Here is a 23913-nt window from a genome sequence, read left to right on the forward strand (position 1 = left end):
ATTATTCAGCTATGCCTGCTTGTCACTGCACTCTCTTCTCACTTTAGCAGTCACACTGATAGCACTGGCTGATCAATTAGAGGCTAGCTTCTTGGGCACCCCTTTATACATTTGCACTTGCTGTAGATACCCCCATTACAGTTTCTCTTATTAATATGTTTTCTGCAAAGCCTCTGCAAACTATTAATAGTAAAACGTCACTCAAAGAAAAGTGAGGGAGCTAATGTCTCTGCAAATTCTGTTTTAATGACCCTCTGCCAACCAGTGCTCAAGTGTATTTGAGTTCTTCGGTGATGCCAACTGTCAGGATTTAACAGTGAGATGCCTGTGTTTTTTTCCCCTCCTCATAACTGACATTTGCATGATCTCAATAATTATATGCAAATCTTACGATTTCCCCTTCTTCTCACATAAGGCTCATGTTACTTGTCAACTGCACAGCTGTCTTGTGAGCCAATGCCTGTGTGTTTCAAAGATTTGGTTTTATTTCCATGTATTATAAGCCTTCATTGTTTAATTCATTAAAGAGCGCACAGTGCAAATTAACATCTAAATTATAGCTCCCCCTTCATTTATTGTACGGACAAGTCTGGCAATTGATAAACAAATGGTTATATTTGATCCACTTTTTTGTAAAAGGGTGGACTGAGAACAACAAGGGATTTAGAGGTCTTCCTTTGCACATTTCGCCATAAAGAAAAAAGAACCAAAACGTTGACTTACAGGCAGTGAAAGGTCCCACAATAGGCAACAATTTTCAACTTTTTAAAGTAAAAGACAAGAAGATGTTATATTCAAATGAGAGGAATTTTTTTTCTCTATCAACAAGAAAAAAAAGAATGGTTCCCATCTTCCTCTCTTATCTGATTCAGCATTCACATTTTCACAGGTGATAGCTATTATAATCTATGATTATGAATCTGTGCACCCAAATTATATGAGCTGAGAATAGACACTGGGAATAATAGATTGCTGTATGTGTCTCATTTATTGCCATTTTTTCTTTCATACTGAAAAATGCAAGGCAAACCACACACACACATGCGTGCGCACAAATCCAAATAGATTGAATGTTCACCGAGTGTGAAATTCATTGGGAAAAAATAATGTAAGATACTGATACAGAAGAATCTGCTAATATAAATATATATATACTTACTATGCTCATATTGTTATAATTTCAAAAATCTCATAAGTAAACAGTACTATAAATATAAAAAAAATATAAATAGAAAGCATATATTTAAAAATATTCCCATCCTAGAGAAGAGGAGGGAAGATTTTTTTAAATGTTACCCTTCTAATTCCTTAGAACTGTCTTTTAGAGCCTCAGGTAAAGAAGTAAAAGGGATATGTCATTAATTTAAGACCAGAAAAAGTTGATGCACTATACCGAAATCAAAGCACCTTCTATTGTTGAATCAGTTAGAGATTCAGTGTAAGTACAGACCAAGGCTTTACATTTGTAAATTAGTACATCAGTCAGCGCTGTTAAAAGGGGGCATTTCACCAGCTTTGAAGCGTAAATGGATTCAAATCATTTAATACTGTAGATATAATTGTATAACACTTACCAGCAACTCTAATTCTTTTTCATCATCTTTGTGATCACCCTGGTTGTATTCTGCAATTTTGTCTTTTATATTTTCTTTAGCTAGTTTCTTGTCTTTGTCTTCTGCTTGTGAACAAACAATTTCTGGGATGTTTGTGTCTGAAGAGTTAAAAAAACAGTTGAATAATTTCCATGATGTTGGTTGTTACACTATTTTTAATTAACATGTGCAGTAAGGAAGAACTAATTAAACCGGGTGCTGTACCTGAAGTCCTTGAGTTATTCCATGTGCCACCATCAGACGATGCCAATATTTCTTCTTTTCTGTGAAACAAAAAGGAACTTCTTGTGTTATTCTGCAAAAATTATTGTTCTAATTATCCTTAGACTCAAATATAAAGACTACTGGTTAATTACACAACATTTTAATGTTATCTGAAATTCTGAAAATAACAGCTACAAAAAATGTAGTGCTTTTTGAGTGACCTGATATTAAGGCTTGGTCATAAGAAAGAATTGGCTGAGAAAATGAGAATGTGTTGACCTTCAGATAACATTGCAAATCTGATGGGTTTTCCCAGGCCTTTTCTGAGAAAGCAGCACAAAGGTGATTAGATGGGTCAGTGACAGGAGAGCATAATTTTGAGGTCAGGCAAGGGTCTGGAAGGATATATGTGTTCAAGAAGCCAGGGCTCCCTCTTGCTTGTGTTTTTCAAATATTTATATATTTACAGAGATGGCTGAAAAAGACATCTTTGTTACCCGAAATAAATCAAAAGATTCTCCCTGCATGCGTATAAATCCTGTTGCTAAACTGTGCCTGGCCAGCAGGAGTGAATTCTGCTTCCCTCAGCCAGTGCAATATTTTCTGTTGCTTTGCTGGCAGTGAAAAAAAAGGCCAGGTTGAACACAAAAAACACCTACAGAGAGATGCTGAGTGCCTGCAGACCTCATCAATATCAACTAATATCAATTGAACTGCTAGCAGTTCAAATTGTGTGGTTATAGGGATCTAATTTTTAGTGGAAAAGGAAAAAAATGTTAAGAGAATGTCACTTTTGTAAAATGTAAATTATTGTATCACTCCTAATGACTCCTCTATGAGGAGAATTTTTTTTCTGTAGGTCTTAATTTATGTGATTTTCAACCAGCCGTCCACCTCTGTTACTGAAAATTACTTTCTAATTTTCAAATATTAATCTTTTCCCTTTCTATTTTCTCCTGTGTCTTTCATTTGAATTGATATAACATTAACTCTGCCACCTAAATGCTTAATTCAGAAGGAGGATGCTAAATTTATACACTATTAAAAGAATGTAGACATCTACTGTCACCAACTTTTTAAAAACCAGTCTTTATAGGGTTTGCCAGCCTAAGCAGACAGAAGCTCTTGCCAGTCTTGCATCTGATCTCTGACACTGGCCACTATCAGATACTTCAGGGGAAGATGTAGAATTGTTGTAGGAAAATACTTGAAGTAATTGGCACTGCCCTCTTAAATTTCCTCTCGGCCATTTTTTTTGTTAGAAGCTGTCCTTGAAGCACAAGATTTAATGCTCTCTCAGGGATTCTTTTTCACCATTAATTGCAATAATGCTAAATATTCTTGCAATCTCTATGAATGTCATGTCCCTCTTGAATTCTGGTATGTGCATAACCTCCATGTGGTTTTCACTCTTCCACTCACACTGAGTTGTCCTTTCCCCTGCCTGCAGTTGCTATAATCTGCATTTAATTTTGAAAAATGTGGGAGATCCACCTTTTTGAGTTGATCTGTGGAGGTTTTAAGGTAAACCATTTGTGCTTATTATTTAAACGTAGGGGTTTGGGGAGGTTTGTTGGTTTTTGTTTGTTGGTTGGGCTTTTTGTACTGTTCAAAGGCTTGGCTTAGTGTTACATCTAGTTCCCAGTTTTCTTCTGCCCTTCTGCATATTTTTCACTCACCTGCTTCCATAAATCTGGACACTGTGTAGGTTGGGGTTTAACCATGATACAGATGCATCAAAACATTGAGGTGCTGTTAGGGTGCCTGCAAAAGCCCCAGATTAGGAGCCAAGACATGTATAACACATGAACTGAATAATCACCCCAAAACAGTGATCCCAAAACAACATGGGCCCAGCAGGAAACCTTCCACTGCTTTCCAGTGGGGAAAAAAATAGCATTCCATTTCTTTCAATGCAGCTGACTGCCTACAGCATTCAGCCATATGGATGCCACAGCTCTTGGAAAGCAGGGATGGCACTACTTGCTGCTAGAAGGGACTTTTGTCTACTTCTTAAAGGAACAAGAGTTTGACAATTTTTTCATTCAAGAAGCATTCCCAGAAGAAGGGCAATTGTTAATGCCTATATCTTTCTTAACATTCTACTGCTAGCTGGAGTTCACAGCAACTACTGTGACATCCAAGTAGCAGTGCCACTTTCAGCTTCTATCACACCCTCGTGTGATAAAAAACCCCACTGCACACTATTAATGCAAAAAATACCCAGATTACCAGAATACAGAACATCTGGGGAAAAACTGGAGGGAAGATTGGCCTATTCCTGATGGAGTTGGATGTACAAGCAGGATCCTTACTCTTTAGCTTAATTTTCATACCTTGGAGAAAGGAGAAACTGAATTCTGCCCCATTTCCTGTGTTATCTATGCAGTGAATTTTTTTTTTAATTAAACTTTTCAGGGTAAAAATATAGGCACAGTGTTTGAATAAGGATGTTAAGGCTGAGTACCTATTTTATAAACTTTTAAATGTACATGTATAAAGATGCTTCAAAATGGATAATTATGGGTAGGTGACAGGATGGTGTCACCTTATCTAGCCTTATTGTTCTAAGCATCTGTGCTCAGGCAGTCCTGTATATCATCCCTATTATCAGAGGTGAGAGATTATCACTTCCAAAAGGAGATTCACTCCCTGTAACATGGGAATCATGAGCAAGATGGGGTGACACATCCTACGAAGGCACTTCTTCACCTCTGAAAGGGACTGACCATAAAGGGAACCTGAACATACATCTCAGGCCATGATCTAAAGCTGCATGACTCTCACCTTGTAACTCTAAATTCAAACTGGAATGTAGTTATGGAGTTTTAGTGGCTGGGACTGTAACACTCAATATATTTGTGATCCAAGCCCCTCAGTTTTGCTTTTGCTGTGATTTAAGCAGAATTTTTGCTTCAGTTTTGTTCTAGTAGCATCTGGAGCCCTGGTCAACAAGTTTCTTTTCACAACAGTAACACAGGTGAAGTATGGCAATGACAACACAGCCTCACAGCTACACTGCAGGGCTTGTAGCATAATTTCTCTCCTATTGCACTTAATTTTATAAAGATTTCTGGTTTATACCCCATTGTTTGTGCACACCTGCCCTGCAAATAGCTGAGTACAGGAAAAGTCAATGTAACAGTTATTTTACCTAATTTAATTTTAGATCAGAAATATCTGTCCTCATATAATTATTCTCAGGGGAAATTTAAAATTGGCTTAAATTAAGGATATTGATACTGTAGTGTTTGAGGATCACAACGAGCATAAACAAGAGTAATTTAAATCACTACTTCAATTTAAGAAATGATACTTTGAGGCTATGGGTGCATGTAACTTTTGGACAACCTCAAACCTATTTGTATATCCTAAGGACTGAAATACTTCCCAAAAGACAATAAAAATTAGTCCCTTAGTCAAACAAGGGCAATTAAAAAGTGTTTGTCTTCTTTGTAAGTTTTTTCTCCATATTTCTCTGAAAAGGTTCTAGCACAGTATCAGAATTTCATGATCAGATTTTTAAATTAGAACATTAATTAAGTTTTTGTTTCAGGAATTAATTATTGCACTTTGTTGTGAAGTATGCTCTAAATTTGCCTACATGATGAGAGACACAACATTTGTATTCTGTTAAAAAATGTTTACTTTTAATTTTTAAGTCATCCAAGTGTTTTTACAACAATGCAAGCTAGGAAAAAAAATCCATCATGTCAGATTATGCAATTCCATTTCAGCATAAGTAGCCATAAGCCTGCAGAAGCTCTGTTGCTTTTTCTCATTCAGCTGAATGGGGCACGTCTTCATAAAGTTCAACAGGAACTTCTGAATTTCTACCAGCTTAAAAAGCCCAAAACCTATGCTCATATGATTCATTCTTGATGAATTTATCATTCACTTGTATTGAGTTATAAAAACAAGTCAGGACCGAAAACAGGTTATCATTGTAATTTTGCATTAGAAAGAACAAATATGAAGTTCTGGGGCTGGTTAGTAGGACTGAGAGGACTGAAAATGTGACTGACATATGAAGGAGTTCAGAAGTCCCAAAGTTATGCAAAATTGGCATCCCAGAGAGGAAATGTTAAATTAAAGATGTAAAGAGTAGACAGAAAATATCTAAGTGACAAGAAAAAAATTAGCCAATAAACAATATTTCTTTGACTTCATGAAGGGTTGGAATAAACTCGGACATGTCAAAGCTTTTGAACTAGCCTTTTTAAGTTAAATAAGAATTTTTTAGAAGTGAGGTTTCATCAACATTTCAGATAATATATATATGACCCCACAAATGAAAGACCTATAAATTCTTCTACCATAGTGCTAGTGGTGGGACAGATTCTTATAGGAAGAGAAATCTTGCAGGACATAACTGATAGGAGCAGCAATTTAGAAAATTTATTTCATGCAGTCTGGGAGCAGAACTTGTTGTTTAAATATGCTCCAATTAAGAGAAACAGATAATCTCCAACTCAAATATGAGAGACTCAACAGAGGAAAATACATATTCATTTAAAACCTTTGCTATTCAGATCTATTCAAGTGATCCTATACTGTAACAATATCAGAAGAGTTGAAAAATAGAAGCTATATTTAGGAAAAAGAAGAGAAATAGTGTCAAGGCAACTACAGGCCCAGGTGTCTTTGAAAAGTTTTCACAATAGACTTAAAACAAAAATGAGAACAGAAATATAGATAAATGGAAAATGGCATAAAAATGCCAGACTCACCTGATAATATCTGTCTTTGATAAGATTACTATATTTCCCTTGTCTAAAAATCAGTTATCTGGACTTCATTAAAGCATTTGTTGTGCAGCCACATGGGAAATTTATTAATTAAACAGGAGAAGAGGGAGATGAGCACAAGGGCTGGGCGGTGGGAGAGGGGCTCAGTGCCAAGCAGGGTCCCAGGAGCTGGGCTCTGGAGCTGGCAGGCGTGGCTGGGGAATCAGAGAGGACAAGTCATGTAATCAGACTTACTCAGTCATGTTATTACAGACCAAAGCACAAGAAGTCACAGTTAAATTAAATCCGTGGTAGAGAGGAAGTTGGGAGACATCACCAACACAGAGGAGGATTGAAAGAAACCGGTGGCCTGGAGGATCAGAATAATAGTTAAGGGATGAAATTCAAAATTATAAAGTGTCAGGTTAAACATTTAGGGACTAAAAAGAGTTTATGCCACAAAACTAGGCTTTAGAACTTGGAAGAAACAGGTGAACAAGAAAAATTGGAGGGTTTCTTTGCCAGAAACTGTTTCCAAGCCACTGGTGCGAGATGAGATAGGCACTGTGATATAAAGGCAAACAACGTTCAGCAGCAAGGGGAAGGTCGTCCCAGTTATGAAAGATTTCCAAGAAATGTCCATGTTGCGGCACCAGGCACCAATAATAAGTCCTCTAGAAAATTTGACTAAAATTTCCAAGAAAGATTGATACAAACTAAAACATGTTCAGAAGAAGACTAGAGGAAGACTGGCAGGATGAAAAATCTATTTTAATGAAGGAGACAGATTGAGTAGTTCTATTTTCAGCATAACAAAATAAAGTCTGAGATGAAGAATAAATGCCCTCTATTGATGCAGCACAGGGGTAAATACTCAAAAGACAAAAAAACCAGCAAGACTGTTAATGCATTAATATAAAGAGTCGACAGAAACATTTGTTGTGAAAACTTAAAAGAAGATCTGTAAGCATTAGAAAAGAATATCCTGTGGTTTATCAGTGTATCAGACACAAGAAAATGAGAGGGAACTGTTTCAAGTGTGGAAACAGGAATATACTTTAGTGAACAAGATTATGCAACACATTTCCCAAGGGAATAAGACTTCATGATCCCATGGTCACAGTCCAGCCCTACTTCAAATGCTCCTGTGCAGCTACATGCCCTGGGAGTTATGCTTCCAGGATTTTTAACTATGGGGCAGGAGGTGTTTTGGTCTCCCTGAAATAAGTTTGGGACTATGGCCAGGAGTAACAAACTTCATAATGGGTGGGGTTTATCATAGCTTGTCATGATTTTAATTCACACACCAATATTTGGCTAAAAATGTGTCTGTATGTTTGTATAACTCACAGTACCAGTCACTTTCTTCTGTGCTTCATCTACTTATGCTAGATCTTACTATCTAAATGTGATATTTATTTTTAAAAATGTTAAAGAAAGGCTAAAATTCTTGGATTATGGAGAGATTAAAATGTACCTGAAAAACTCTGAAATTAATGCAACCTGGTCAATTTTATACTATCTCATATTTAAAAGAAAATGTGGGATAATATTATTTAGTCTGAAATTCAGAGAGGTATGAGGTTGTTAAAGTATTCAAAGAATGTATTTCTCAAATATTTAGCTAAAATATGTAAAAGGGAAAAAATTTAACACTATTTTATTTCAAAACAGTCTTAGGTTTTGTGGATTCTTTCATGCTTCTGATTTTACCGTAGATTCAAACTCAAACTAAATCAAAATTCTACCCTGAAGGTAGAATTGAATGTATGGAAGTTGAGGTAAAGCTAAAACATCCTCATGAAAAGAGCTGGCAAGACTCAAGTTGTTAACCAAACCATAGCTACATTTTAACTTCAGGACAGATTTCTAAGCCTAAAAGTGGCCTCATACAGCAGCAACCTTCAATACAACTAGTGCTTTTGGATCTAGTGCCAAAAATAGCCAGCCTTGCTGAAGAATGATGCCACTGGGATGTAAACAACATGTGAGATCCCTGAAATGAAGTAGTTACATGTGTCAGCAGTGCTCTATTGAGAAGCAGAGGAGCCAAAAAGTAAATTAGGGCAGTTAAGTACTCATGTTTGAGCTGTCACTGGAGCCAAACAGGCAATCCTGCACAGAACTGCAACCCTATGGAGCAGGGAAAGGGAATATGGGGAGGGAAGGGCAGGCAGCTTAGTTTTGCTATTTTTGTATCATTAGCAGCAGTAATTTCAGAAAGAAGTAGAGAAGGAAATATCTGAATTTAAACAAGCAACAACAAAACTTATTTTAAAATATTTATGTACACATCAAAAGCAGAAAGCCTGCAAAATGTCTTGAAGATCTGGGTGAGAAACTAGAGAAAGGGTTTTACACATGTAAGTATAAAATTCAGTAGCATTGTATGCAATATCGTTCAATATCCACAAACATGCAACAAGAATGAATTTCTCAGGAAAAAAGAATTTTGGAAAGGATTAAGAAAGATTTTGTATGTGTAAAGTTCTAAGCAGAGCTTTAAAGTTCTATTCAATTATTTGTAAGGCTCAGAAGGATAAGAATTCAAGGTATTTTCTTACTAACATAACCCCCATAACATTGGCTTGCTTTAAAATATTGCTCTATTTGTATTGATATTAAAATACCAGTTGGACAGGAGAGAAAATATTTCCAAAACCAATTCACACTGAGAGAAAAATGCAAGAAGGGAAAAAACCCTTGGTACTATCAAAAAGTAAAATAGAAAAAAAATTTAAAAATTAAGCTTCATTCTTTCATTCTGGTTTGGGAGCCACCAAAGATCCTGATGTGGACCTTCAAAGTGTAGACTTTGACTTCTTTTGTGATGGTGTCTCCATGGTTAATTTTATTCTATCTCACTGATTGAATATATGAACTAAATACTTAATGAGTATAGAGAAACTCACTCCTTGCCTCCGTATTGTTCAGTTCAAAACTCACTACAGGGACAAGTCTCCCTACCAATCTAAACTTATATCTGTGTTCTCAGAATCTGAAGTTATAGTTTGAGAATACAACCACTCCACAATTTATTATCACATGCAGTTGTTATTCTCAGGCCCTGGTGCTGCCAGGGAATTCAGAGCAGAGCTCAGAAAGAGGAGCTGGAGCCCTGGCTTGAAGCCCCCTTTGTGCCTGCTGGGCCTTGCCCGGCTGTGCCACAGCCCCACTCAGGGTCCCTGATGTGGCTGGGGATGACAAGGAGGCTGAGAATTACCTGTCTGGGTGCTGGCCTAAGAGGGAAAATATATTATTTCTCCTCTGGAGAGTTTCTAACATGGAAGACTCTCTGCTGGAGGTGTGTCCAGTGGCCTCAGCACCGATCAGTGCTTGAGCTCCTGTTTCAGGACTCTTGAAAACTGAGAGGCCACAGAACGTCTGCAGCAGAGACGCGTGCAGTGAGACACGTCTGTGTGCCACCACCTGTGTGCCGTGGAGAGAAGCCATAAAGTGCATGTTCCTCTTCCCAGGGACAGAGCAGAGCTATGCACAGAGGCTCCAGTGCCCAGACTGCCTGGCAGTGCTGGCCTCTGGAGCCAGCCAGCTGCGGGGCAGTAGATCTGGCCTTCTCCAGAGCTCTACCTGCAAGTTGTGTCTGCCCAGGCTTTGAGCCCCTGTGTCTGTAGAAAAGAAAGAGCCTTGATAAAGCTAAGGAGCAAAATCATTGTTATTGCCAGACCTGGTGCTTCTTATCTGTTTACCTGCATATTTCATCTAAATGAAGGCAGAATATTATTTTTATGAACGGTACGCTCTCATTTGGAATTGACACTAATGAATGCAAGGCCCTTTCCCCCTCTTGTTTGTACCATCAAATTAATTAGCTCTATTGTGACACCAGTATTTTTCTCAAGTAGTTCAAGGCTTGAGCATTTTCCTTTCTTTTTCTAAAGGGCATCTTCAGTGCCCTTTATCTACCATAAGAATCATGCATCACTTGTATTTTTCACAACTAATGCTGTTTATTATAAAAACTGATTGTGATGTGAAGATTGTTATACTGTGTGGCAAATTGCCCAAACAATTACTGTAAATGCATGAGCCATAAACTGTACTGCCAAGGACACTGGTAGGTTAGCTCCTATAAAAGAAACAATTAGAGTCTGAGGTGAAAATAATAGAGATGAGATGACAGTTATTGAAAAGGCAGAACATCCAGTTTAATGTTGTAAATATAGGTTTGTAGATTACACTGATGGTTTTAAAGTGTTCATGACTTATTGAATGGAATAGAATATTCTTTACTTTAGAATGGGGCCATAATTATTATTTCCTTTTAATTGTGATGTCTGATGCATTTGTGAGCAGTTGTTGAGAACATCTACACATTATACTGATTCTATTTCTAAATTATCGTCCTGCTTCAAGGGTTGGAGGTTTTTTTTTATTTTACTTTCTTCGCATTTTGTTGTTCAGGGTCTGTTCTGAACAAAGTATTTTCTCTTGAGGAACGTGGAGTGCTTAGAGGGTTACAGCAATAATTATTTCAGTTTCAGCCTACACACTTCACTGCTTTAAATCATCATTAGAAGTTTCATCCCTCAGCAACTCCTGCTGAGACTGTCTTAAACTCCAAGAAACAATTAGATAAGAATAGCTAATCTTTATAGCAACTTGTATATAAAGGTATTGATAAGAATTTGCCAGAAATTAAGGGAATATTTTTTTTTCTTAGAAATCATCTAAATACAGAAAAAGGTTATTGCTATGATTGCTAAAGAATTTCAGGAATTCAAACCAGACTTGGAGTGTATGAAGATTAGGGTGCATAAAAAAAAAAACAAGATGTGCACCTTCCAAGAGGATGTATTGCAATAACCTGTGGTATATATAAAGAAAATGCAAGAAAATTGACATTACTGCCTGAGAATATTAAGCAATCCTCTGTTTCTTTTTTTAAGAGACAAGACATAGGGATAAAAGGAAATGAAATAAAGTTCTAATATTTGACCCTAGGGAGAGCACTAAACAACTGGATACTGAATTACGGCTGTCCAAGAAGGCAGAGGTACTGAACACATAAAATCAGAACAGAGAAGGGTCTTCCCAGGGTTTAGAGGAGAGGATGAAATGAGCAGCAGAGCAAAGGGCAGTTTATGCGAGCAGCCTGTGTGAGCTCTAAACTACCAAATCCATTAGTCAGGTGAAGCTGGAAAAAGCTCTAAAGTGGCTCTGAGAGCAAGTTGCAAGGAAACTAAATACTCGTGAAACACTTTTCAGGGAAATGCTCTAGGTCGTTTTCAGGCTTTTACATACTGTTAAAAAAGGATGATCTTAATATGAGTTAGGGGTGTCAGAGCTGTGTTGGAATTTGATGGAGCTGCACTGAAGTTCAGGGAGGGGTTGGGGAGCACAGCTGGGGAGGGGGCAGAGCTGTGGGCCTGGGCAGTGGCTGCATCCTCAGGCTGAAATAACTGCCTCTTTCCAAAACTCAGGGCAGAGGGCTGGGAACCAGACCTTAAGGATAGCAGAAGCCAACAGCCTCACTAATTAGAGACAAACCAAGCCTGCACAGAGCAGTGTGGCTGCATAGAACTGTGGGGCTGCACAGAGCCAGCACCATTCCTCGCTTCCAGGCTCCTAATGGGCACTCCTGAATTCTGACTTCCCAGGTGGCTTTACCTGAAATATGGCCAGTTCCCACCTAAAAGAATTTTTGCTTCAAATGATCCCTCCTTGTGCAGATGCCATGTTATACATGCCTGAACCATAACACTGTTATGATATGTCATGTGTGGCAGTGTCATGGCCATCTGTTTATGCAATTATTTTGTTTCAGGAGGTATTTAAAAAATAGAAGCAAACAGAAAAATAATTTAATGTAAACAATGCAGGTAATCATAAATTAAAATTATGTTAGATTCAAAACTGATTGAGACCACAAAGGAAAGATTCAGAAGCAAAAACTGCAGACAAAATCAACATTTATAAATGAAGAGCTGTGTGAACACTGAGCAGAAATAACTGAATAATATTTTAAAGCATTGCCATTACAACTGATCCTATTAAAATGAAGCTGTATGTAAAATAGGAGCCCCAATTGTGAATCTAGGCAAGACTGATTTTCTTACATGACCTTCAACTACCAGCACTGTTAGAGAAGGCTCAACCTAGTTCCTAGTAAATAGGTGTCACCCAACAAATGGGACTGACACTAATTAGCTTCCTTGTTGATAGTCGGGAAGCAGAGGACAGAGGCAGGAGGTGGCGTGGTGCACTCACTGTTAGAGCAGCAGGTGAGGGCATTTGCTGCCTGGCATGGCAAAGGAGGCTGGCACTGCAGCTGCTGATTGGAAACCACCCTGGGAATGGAAGACTTCACTTCCAGGAGAGTCAGGCAAGCAATATTCAGAAGCATTTTGAATAAAAACAGAGCCACAAAGAACCTCCACTGAAATATTTGAATTTTGAGGAAGACAATATTAAACAGTGGTATTTCTTCACCTTGAGGAAATACCCCTTAGTTTTTGTCTTCTCACCTAAGAAAAGGGACTGTTATCAGAAGGGGACAAAAGGTGAGCCTGAAAAAGGACAATAAAGGTCTCTCAGTAACTTTAGGAGAAATTAGAAGGATTTCTACACAAGGAGAAATTAGAAAAGAAGTTTGGAAAGTGAAGTTGAAAGAGATGCTCAGAATAAGCAATATATGGTATGATTAATAGTATCAAGGGGGACATTTGATCAAGAGAGCAGCTGTAAGGGAATTTAAGCATTTTTCCTGCAAAGATAATTCCCAGTAGGATTCAGACAATGTTTGTAATAAATCTATTTTTATTAAGATTATTGGATTGGTGTTATCCAGGGGATTATATTTTCCAATTACTAATATTTTCATTTTTCAGTCGTAGTTTATGATTGAAGCAGGGACATGGGTGGCACAGAACAAAATGCATTGGCCTGACTCGGGATGAGAATAATCATTGCCTCAAAGCAAACAAAGTCCCAAGAAATTAGTCTTTATTTTCTAGCTCATTAAAAAAGACCTTGAGTTTTAATAGCAAAACATTCATACTTTTTTTTTTTTTTAAACACAGATGTATTAAAAAAAAGGTATATGTCCATTTTAAGATTTTAGTGCCATTCACTCTGAACCAGGAGCCCAACACCAGTTTGATGCCAGGCTCAAATATACCTTTGATATAGCACTGGCTATCCCCAAATCTCATGACTGTAGGTATAAAGACTGCAGAAGAACCCATTGCATAAGAAGTCAGTTATACCTCAAATTAAGTTATATCAAGTACTAACAGAAACATTTCCACTTTATTCAGATAATTTCATAGCTCTGTCATGATTGTTGCACCTCATTGTGATATCCATGTAGCCATATTGAAGCAGTACCTACTCAGAAGTGTTACACATCTGTTTTACATGTGGATTGGTCAGAAAATTTATTGATTCCTTTGACAGAATGGGCTAAGTATTTCATAAACACAGAACCTCTTTCCAAAAGATTCTCCAGGGCAGTGTTACAAAGTCTACTGAGAGATCCATTGTGAATTAGTAATGCAGGCCTTTTCTATTTGGGTATCTATCTCCAGGGCCAAGCTGTTGAAAAAGAGGAAAAGGTGAGTGAGCAGTCAAGTTTTCTGAGGGCTAGGCTTGGCCTAATGTGAGAGGATATGCTTCATAGGTCACTATTTTGTCTGGAAGAGGTATGATCAAATATCAAAATTGTTTTATAGAAAGGAGCTGGGGACAGTGCTCCTCTCATGCTCCTTTTTCCCACTGCTTTAAAATACTGGAGGAAACAAACTTTCAAGTTGTGTCTATTTTGGATAGATCTGAGAGGAGAAAAACATTAACCTGTGTTGCCTCTGGTCTTTTTCTGAGTCTCACAAGGGAAATGGAGAAGGAGCAGTCTCTTCCTGGCACGTCAGAAGAGAGTATGTTCCAAGAGGCTGCCTGCAGTGTGCTGAGGCACATATACAAGAAGGTGAGAAGTGCCTTAGATAGACTATAGAGAGATAGACAGCAGTCAGGTGAGACTGAAACACAGATACCACTCCTGGGCAGGAAAACAGAAAGGGCGACAACAAAAACAAAACCTTAGACAGTTGTTCTTAAGAGAGGAAACTATGACCTAAATCTTGGGAAGCAATTGTAAATTCAGTAAGTATCTCAATACGACAAAAATCCCAGGTGTCATCAGGACAAGAGGCTTTTATAATCTTTTTTTCATTTTTCACATGTTTACTACCACACAGCAAGAAGGCAGCTGTGTGATAGGTACCAAAATTTCTATCGAGAAGACATGGAAAATACCTAGGAGACACTGGCTCATATTTAGTAGGGTAGCTGCAGAGACTGACAAACTCCCCAACTCTCTACCATAATATGAAGTGTTTCAGCCTAGTAAATTTTATATTTATCATCCAGCATCTATAAATGTTATTGCAGGGACAACAGTTGTGCATCAAAACAAAATGTAAATGCCAATCCACTTGGTGCACCTAAGTGCAAGGTAAGAAAAACCTGCCAGGTTTCCCTAGTTCTCACTCCATTGTGCAGCCCAGTGCCCTTTAGGACTAGTTTGTAAGCAGCAGTAATAAATCTTCAGGTTTAGTGTCAGAGTATCAGCTGGTTTCACTAAACAGGAGGAGAGTCGAAAGACACGTAGAAAACCAAGCCCCCTATTATGCTTTGGCATGTCAACTAATACTTCTTGTGTGTGTCACTGAAGGTCCAGGGATCAAATAGCCACTTCTAACATTCTCCCACAGTGTTTAAAAGGTCTTACCCTCTCCTTTGCCCTAAGGCAGGGACTTCACTTAACTTTCAAAGTATTTGTTTGGACCATTTTTCTCCCCTTCTGTAGATGAGAAGATAGTCCACATTTTATATTAAAAATACCGTGGACAATTGGTTCTCTGGATCTATACTGCAGCTGAATCTATTGCTTCAATGTCAGAGCTAAGGTGCTGGGACTGGATCACAGCTTAAAGTTCATAAGGAGAATAAACAGCTCAGATGACACTGGTAGTCATTGCAATGATTAAATATGACTCCAGTGCTCTCAGCTAATGTTGCACTAACTTTAAACATCTTTTCAAGACTAACATTTAAAAGAGTCAAGTTGAATGTAATGGAACAATTTTTTTTTGCAAGTGAACATTTATAATTGTAGTGCCTGAATGGTGGACAGGAGAGGGTATTGAAATGGTCATTTACAGCCTGGTTCAGTTTGCAAAATAGATATCTTCCTAAACAAAAGAATCATTAAACATACAGGAGTTCATTTAGCAATGTACTTCTATTTTTCCAAAGGTCCTTAACCAGCAATCTGAAAGAGCATCTGGTCCTGTAAATATTAACATTCAAGGAGAGCTTTACGCATGAAGAATTCTACAAAGTTCAGTGAGACTCCTGATGTTCATTAAATTATTTATTATGCTTGTTGCAGGACCACGCCAGTTGCTGAATTTAAAAGTTCTAAGAATCAGCCATAGTAGTTACAGTATTGGTATATTTAAATAAGCTGATGAAATTGTAGCAACTGAAAAAAAATCTTAGAAGTGTAAAGCCAAGCAATGCATGGATAATACAAGTACTTATGATGGCTGAGAAATGACACCCAGATTACAGAGTACTGGTTTAATATGATTTCATGCAAACAACTGAAAAAACTTTGTAACAACCAATATTTCCTACACAATAGAACACAGATTTCTGTTCTGTAGCATTGGTGGGAGCAGTTTTTAAAGTAGATCATGGAAATAAACAAGAAACCACCGATACTAATAAATTCCAGTGTAAATACTCGGCTAGGATTGTCAGTACAACAACATGTTGTTTTCCTGTGTTGTTCCTTTAAGTTTTAGAAGCTTCCTTAAATATTTCTAGTGCAATAAATGGATGGCAGATGGGTGGCACAGTTTACAACCACCAAAAGCAAAAATGTGACAAGTTTTCAGCATTCATGTATGCTCCAATTAGGAGACCACAAGTACAGGAAGAATGTGTCTATTTGTCTGTGCATGCCATTCTAATCCACATGTTCCACCTCTTTCTTTAACACTTCTGTGATAGCATTCAAAGACTTAAGCCATTTACCTAAATATCTATCTTCAGGGTATTTAATAAGTTTCATATTTCAAATAGTATACATGTCCAGCTTTTGAAATAATATGATTAAACAGAAAAGAAACATTGATCATAGTTTCTGGCCAAGTAGGATTGTTCTCTATAAAATATTTTTCAAGTGGTTTATCTCAGCTTATTTTAAATTACTTTGGAGAGTAAGGCTGCAGTAATTTCCTCAAAAGATAGCCCTTGAGTTGCTGTTAACAAGCATTCTTACTGCTGAGTCAAACTCAGTTCCCCAGCTTGCTTTTATCCCACTTGTCTGAATAATATATTTTAGAGCACCTTAAATGATTATCCTGTGTCCCTGATAATCATGCTCTTCAAGTATGTAGAAAAGTCTTATTTTGGTTCCAGTCCTACCTAATTCTACAACTGAGAAAGGCTGGCAGTGACCAGGAGGCAAGAGAAGGTCTGGGAATACTAAGTCACATTAAACACAGAGAGAGGAGTGTTCCTCATAGCTGGCTCCCTGTGAATGGATAGCTTCTCTAGCAGCTGCTCCCTGGTAAAAACAGTGACTGCAGTCACTTCCTATTAATAGCAATAAACTTTAGTCAAATCCCATATCTGTATGCTGATCAAGATGTAACTCGTGACTTAAAATGCCAGAAACAACCTTGAGTGTGAACAAAGATACACAAAGAAGATGTGTGTTTTAACACCTTTCCTGCTCTTCTTTTCTCATTCCTGATTATGGTGACACACAATCAAAAGAAAAAGGATTAAAAGGGAATGTAATTCAAATGCCATATTTTAAATGGACCAGATGGGAATGATGCAGTTGTTCTTCATAGCAAAGTGCATGAGAGATTATTTCCAAACATCTTTGTCAGAAGCCTTTGATTTTTTTTTTTAATCACATCATGAGCTTGTGGGAAAAGCCAAGAGGAGCAAAACTGCATTTCTCAGCACAACCTAGGCACTGGTCTGCCATCTGCCTGGGAAGACAGAGCACAGTGAGCACAATGCAGTCCTGCCAAGCTGCATCTTCAGCAAGTTCTACTTCCTTTGCCTCCCATCAGAAAGAGATGATCAGCATTTGAAGAAGGAAAGGCACTCATGCACAGAAGAACTTTTCTCACGGACAATTTCTTAGAGACCATTCAGCATATATGCTGGCAAAGTTGGCATTGGCAGTCCACAGAAGTGGGTTTTAATCTCTTCTTTCTCATTGTGCTCATAGAGCAGCTCTTGTAAGAGCCATTGCCCTATCCTGTGTTGTGTTTCTAAGTGGCATCATGGAGGAATGGGAATTGATGCACCATCACTCAAAAAAGTAAAGTTCAGCAATTACAAAAAAAAGGCATAGGATCAATATCAGCTGGATCACAGTGATACACTTGTGGATCAGATCAGTGTGATATATTTGTGGGCTCAGAGAGCTAAGGGAGGATAACTCTAACAGTTGTCACAAAAATGCTTGTCTTCCCCTTTCTTGTCAGAGGACAGGAGTCCAAACCTGATACCCTCCTGTAAAACAATTCTCATGCTTATCAGCCACTTTCCTGGTGCTGTCACTTGTGCTCTTGACAGATGGCAAAGCAAGGCTAAGCACAGATATGAGATGTAGCATCCTCAGTGACAGGGGACATGGCTTCCATAATTCTATCTCTGCACCTTTCAGCATGATCTGCAGGAGTCTGCCTCACACAGCAGCCAACCACGTCCTGTCTGATCAGACCAATGCAGGAGCCTGGTGTCCACAATAAAATCATGTGGTCTGAATCTGAGGATTGGGAAGAACTCACGTTCAGAATCACTATCCATATCCCAAAAGCATGAGAGTCAAAAAAAGAGAAAAGAGTGGAGCTGATGCAATTAATTTACATTTTTCTGACTTGTATGTGTATATATATATATATATATATATATATATATATATATATATATATATAATTTTATGTGTAAATATTTTATTTATATTTATAAATAGGATGGAAATTAGGCCTGTTTACTGGTAGGAGATTTTCTTCTTCCAGTGAGTCTTACAATTTTAGGACTCAATTTTTCTCCTAAAGTATATCTATGACTGTGTACAAGTTAAGCATACACTTTCATACAGACCCAAGCATAAATTAATTAATTTAGACATTATTTCCCCAAACTGTATTTTGTCCCTGTGCATCCTTTGAAGACTTTTGAATATCATGAAAATGTTTAAAGTTTATAAGGAAATAATTTTAGATTGTTAAAATATAGCTAGAACCAAATACTTTATGAAACTTTAAGAGAAGACTATTGGCTCATACCTAGACACAGAAGCAAAAGCAAATGAAACATGAAATAAAGAGACAGACTTTTAAGTGATGTGGTTCCAAATATCCAGATATAGACAGTTTTTAGCATTAATTATTTGATGCAGTTTTGCTTTTTACTATAATTTTTTTTCAGGTGCAACTTTTGAGGGTTAAGCTCATTTTTAAAATTTATTTCTTAATAATGGTGTCAGAACAGCCTATTAGCCTCATTCACTCATCTTAGTCCTGGATCATGCTCTTAATTGTAACTTGAAATAGTCATATTATTGTGTTTCCCCAGTAACTTCCTCTGAAAGTGAATATTATTCCTTTCAGTTAACTAACACAACTAATCCTTGCTAATGATATTTAATGAGCCACACAAGTATGCCCTAAAGTGGATCAGACTCTCTGCTTAAAAACCATGATCCTGTCCTGCCTCATTTTATAACTGCAGAGGTAAATTGCACATTTTAAGAGAAAGTATAAATATCTCAGAGCCAGGAGTTAAAAAAAAAATTAAAATGTTATTACAAGTTTCTAAATTTGAAACTGAGCCCTTAATGAGTGTCCTTTAAAATTATCCTTTTGTTCAGATTGCTATAAAGAAATCTTTAATTTAAGATGTCCAACTCATGGGTATGGATAGCGATATTCCCTACCTGTCACTTTATTGGGAGAATCACAGATAAAATTGCTTTTACTTCTATCTATTTGTAATGCTGCAACTCCAAGGACAAGCTGGTTATGTTCGGTGACTCCCCCACTTTGTTAAACGTTCTATAATCAGCCAGCATAGCACATAGAAATGCTGCAGAGTTTATAATCCAGGCTAAGAGGAGAGAGAGAGATGGGCTGGTGGAGGAGAGCTGGTAAATGGGCAGCACTGCTCAATGCAAGATGAAGGAGTAACAGCACATCAGCAGCCTCCCATTGCCAGTTTTGGGGGGTTTGTTTTTCTTGTGCTTTTTTCGGGATATCAAAGCAAAGGAGTTTTAATGAGGGTCTGAAGGAGAATAATGAGGTACTTTTGCAGATGTCTGCAGGGTGTTCCTCCTCACTCAGAGGGGCAACATTGTACAAAGACACTTTGAAAAACAAGTGAGCAATGGAAGTTGGCATCTTAGTTCTTTTGAAACAAAAGACCCTGATGCTGACCTCATTTGCACTGGCAAAAGCTGTGACTCTTGTGAATTCAAAGAAGTCCCTGTGGCATAAAATTAGTCCTGGAATACATACTGACAGAACTGTCTTTCAGAAGCCTTGGTGACCACTGAAACAATATTCCAAAGATACTTGCAGTTCATTTTTGCATTTTCTATAAGGTCTCTGTACATTTTCCTGCCACTAAAGAGAGTCTTGAAAGTGCATGGTTGTTAATTGTTTGACAGAAATGTGTAGTATATCCTAATGTAGACAAGATTTTGACCACTTCGGTTTAAATATTTTAAACATACATGTGTATATATGTCTATATGAACAAATAAACACATAAATGTATACATACATACATATATATACATGTATGTATAAACACATACTCATACATGCATTCCTTTTCAGTCTAACATAGAGGGAGACAACTTTTAAAGTCTGATTACAGATAAAGTAATTTTATATTGAGAAGAAGGCACGTTATCTTCTTTCCCATTTGTTAAAATTGCCCTGTCTGACTTACACATAAATCATTTAGTATATCCATATATAAGAATATTCCCCAGAAGGAAGGCTTCTACAACTCTTGCTAGCATTATGCCTGTCATGAGAAACTTTAGGGAATTAAACCTGTAGAAGTCATTTGACCTTAGACGTCAATGGTACCTAAATTTTCAGGTTATTCCTGAAACCATCTGGTAGCCCAGGGCTCACTAAATTGAGACTCAGCTCTCCATGTCCATCATGTGTTCCTTGTGGGCTAGCTCAGCTCAGGCTGCAGTCATGCCTATGGTGTTTGATATCACAGCCCCTCTGCAGGGCATCTCAGGTTATCCTTCTTATCCAGAACAGGCCATGTGACACTCCTTAAAATCAGACACAAATGTCAGGAATACAACACAGGAATCAAAATAAAAGCATCATTCCCTCTGCTCTGGCATACTGGGATGTTCCTTCATGGAAGTATCATCATGAGGGCTCCAGAGTTGGCCCAAAGGACACTTGTCAGGAGAGCTTTGTGGACTGGCTATGAACCAGACCTTGGGCTAGCCCCGGGGTGGCTCCTACCCTGTGGTGTTGATACAAGCCCTAGGCTGTACTGTGCACCTCTCCTCACAGGGCTAAGGTGTGATTAGGGCTGGCAGAAGTTCCCAGCACAGCAAGTCTGGTTTTGGAATAGAGGGTTTGGCATAGAGGAAGCCCTGGCTGTCTCCCTCTTCCTTAAGCTCTCACCACTACTGCAGCTCTGCTCCCCCTTCCCTACCACTTCAGGCCACTGGAAAAGCACCAGCAAAATCAAACAGCACTGTCTTATTTGGAAAGAGTATGGGAACTAAAATCCCAACATAAATTCAAAACCACAACGCTAACTTAGTTCTGACATCTGAGTATTGAGAAGGAAATTTCAGGTAAAATACAGATTTAATTCTGCAGAAGTCCAAAAGATTTATAGTAAATTTGGGGAGGAAAATAATGAGAATTAGATTTTTGCATGCAACATTGTTTTGCTAACAGAAAGAACATAATTGAAAACATTAGGAGAACAGAAGTGACTATTCTGAAGTGTCTCTCTTTATATGCTACTAAAGTATAAGTTGACAACTGCCATTTTATAATTAACATATTACTTGTCTATATTTAATCAGAACAATATGGTATACAGAAGATAAATTTATACATTTTTTCTTTAATATATTACCAATTCTGCCTTATAAAACATACTTCATTTCACCATTTGTGAAACAGAAGCATGAACCTGTGGCAGGGAAAAGAAATTATAGCCCTAACTTGCAGAATAGCCCAGCCACATGCAGAAAAGTTTGTGCCAGCTACTTTAATTGCTGGATTCTTCCCTAAGTTATCCACTTCTGCTTCATGAACCACCAGTACCATTTCTGATTTAATAATTGCATGTAGAGAAAGAACCATGAAATAAATTGTGTGAAAACCCTGCTTTTGTTTTGCTTTTAAATTTTTGTTGACTTACAAAGGAAATGGATGCAAATTTTTTTAACTGTACAGCTACCTTAGTCTGGGACAACGATCCCATTGACATCAGCTCAGTTTCTAAACTACAGAGATCAGAATTGGTACACAGTGCATAGAGGGTTTATAGACCCTCACACTGCTTCTCAAATGAATGCCATGCATAAAATTATTATCTAAACTAATATCTCTGCAGAAAATCACTGGTTGATATATACAAACACTTTACTGAAACAAGTCTTGGTCTAATTTTTCATTTACAAAACAAAAGTAAAATAGAAGAAAATAACATGGGCAGTCTTGACTCAAGTAAGCACACACAGAAAGTCAGAAATAGCCAGCTATATTCTAAATTACCAAAAATTAAGCTGAAACCTCACCTGCTTTGTGTTGTCTTTAGGCAGCCTTTAAGACACCTATCTGTAGCCTCTTTCTGGGATTTATTATCCACCTTGGGCACAGTTTCTTTCTTGTGACAAATCAGTGTGTAATTTTTGTCATCATTGTTTGCCCAGAAGGTACCAACTGATGTCTCGTAGCGGATACAGAATTCCACCTTAACTCCATCTTTCTGGAAAGGAGGCACCACAGAAATCTTAAAGCAAAACTGATCCATCTCACTACCACAAGAATTAGGCATGAACTCTGCGAGGATGTCATAGTAAGTGAGCCAGTTATTCAATGTCATTCGAACATACACCTGTTTTTCAAAGGATACATTGAGGACTCGTATAATGCCGTTCATACAGGTAACTCCAGGCAGGAGCACGACTGACTCCAGCACTACTTTCTGCTCTCGCACTTTTTGTAAAAGTTCTTCTTGAGAAGCAGGTAATGTAAAATGCTGCGAGAAAAAAAATTCATCTTGAGGGAAAACTTCATCTTCTACATAATTTTCTTGTCCTGTATTAGGAAATTCCCAGATATCAAACTCTTTAACAGACACAAGATCAAACCCAAATGCATCAGCAAATGAAACTTTTCTTGAGATGTGGGTGGGAGTATCTGCCTCCTCTTCCTCTGAAGCTGAAGAATTCCGTCTTCGGGGACATGGGGAGAAACGAAGTTTAATGTCAATATTAACATCTTCGTCGTCTGAAGTGCAATCATTTCCCGTGGGGACTTGTAGGAAGTTAGCCCTGTTAACCTGACGAGGTCCTTCAAAAGACTCCATTGGGCTCTCTGATATAAACTGAAAGAGAACTGTACAACTAGTAGCAGCTGCTATTTGAGATGCTATGATTTAAAACAAGGATTAATGTTACAGTTGACATTGCAAAAGGGAATCAGGTCTATTAATAGATGCTATGGTGTGCGAGCTATGTTGGCCTTTCTCCATCTGACAGTATTAGATGTTACAATTTTGGTGATACATTTGAAATATTGTATTCCCTATTTTTATGTGGCTGTATGTGCTAAGAACAGCATTTAAAGACTGTCTTCTTTGCATAAATTGCACAGAGCTATTTTAAGATGATCAGCTTATGTTGCACAAGAAAATCATCATATTGCACCAATGAGGAGCTATTCTTTTCTGATTAGGATGTATACTTCATAATGTAAAAAGTTTCTATATTGATAAAATATTCCTATATATATTTTCAGGGCCATTTTTGCAATATTTTCAGATAAAATGCAATGTCATCATCTGCCCCAACTTTATACCATTCTGACCCAGTGAGCCAGATACTAGGACTATGTCAGCTTCTTCTAGCTAAGAAGTGGCTGTCACCACTTCAATGAACCAGGAATGCAGTAAAACGATGAGGTGAGTACACTGGAAATGAACTTGTGATGTTCCATTGTACATATGGCTGAGCCCACCATTAATTAGATTATGAAATTATCTTGTGCTAAAGTGCATTTAGCATCATCCAGGCAAATGGAGAGAAAAGCAAC

The 23913-nt window shown here is 37.7% G+C and overlaps 1 protein-coding gene across 1 annotated transcript in view; it reads right to left on the reverse strand.

Moving 5' to 3' along the window:
• The window catches only part of PPP1R3A (protein phosphatase 1 regulatory subunit 3A), a 34725-nt gene extending 11493 nt beyond the window's left edge, over window positions 1-23232 (reverse strand). The window contains exons 1-3 of the mRNA XM_005481980.3: window positions 22395-23232; window positions 1818-1876; window positions 1575-1711 (exon numbers count right to left, since the gene is read on the reverse strand). Coding sequence (XP_005482037.2) covers window positions 1575-1711; window positions 1818-1876; window positions 22395-23188 — 990 coding nt within the window. The 5' untranslated portion in view covers window positions 23189-23232. The remainder of the gene's footprint in view (window positions 1-1574; window positions 1712-1817; window positions 1877-22394) is intronic.
• Between the last annotated feature and the right edge of the window lie 681 nt (window positions 23233-23913).

The sequence above is a fragment of the Zonotrichia albicollis genome, chromosome 4 (genome assembly GCF_047830755.1).
Source record: "Zonotrichia albicollis isolate bZonAlb1 chromosome 4, bZonAlb1.hap1, whole genome shotgun sequence".
Taxonomy (NCBI): Eukaryota; Metazoa; Chordata; class Aves; order Passeriformes; family Passerellidae; genus Zonotrichia; species Zonotrichia albicollis.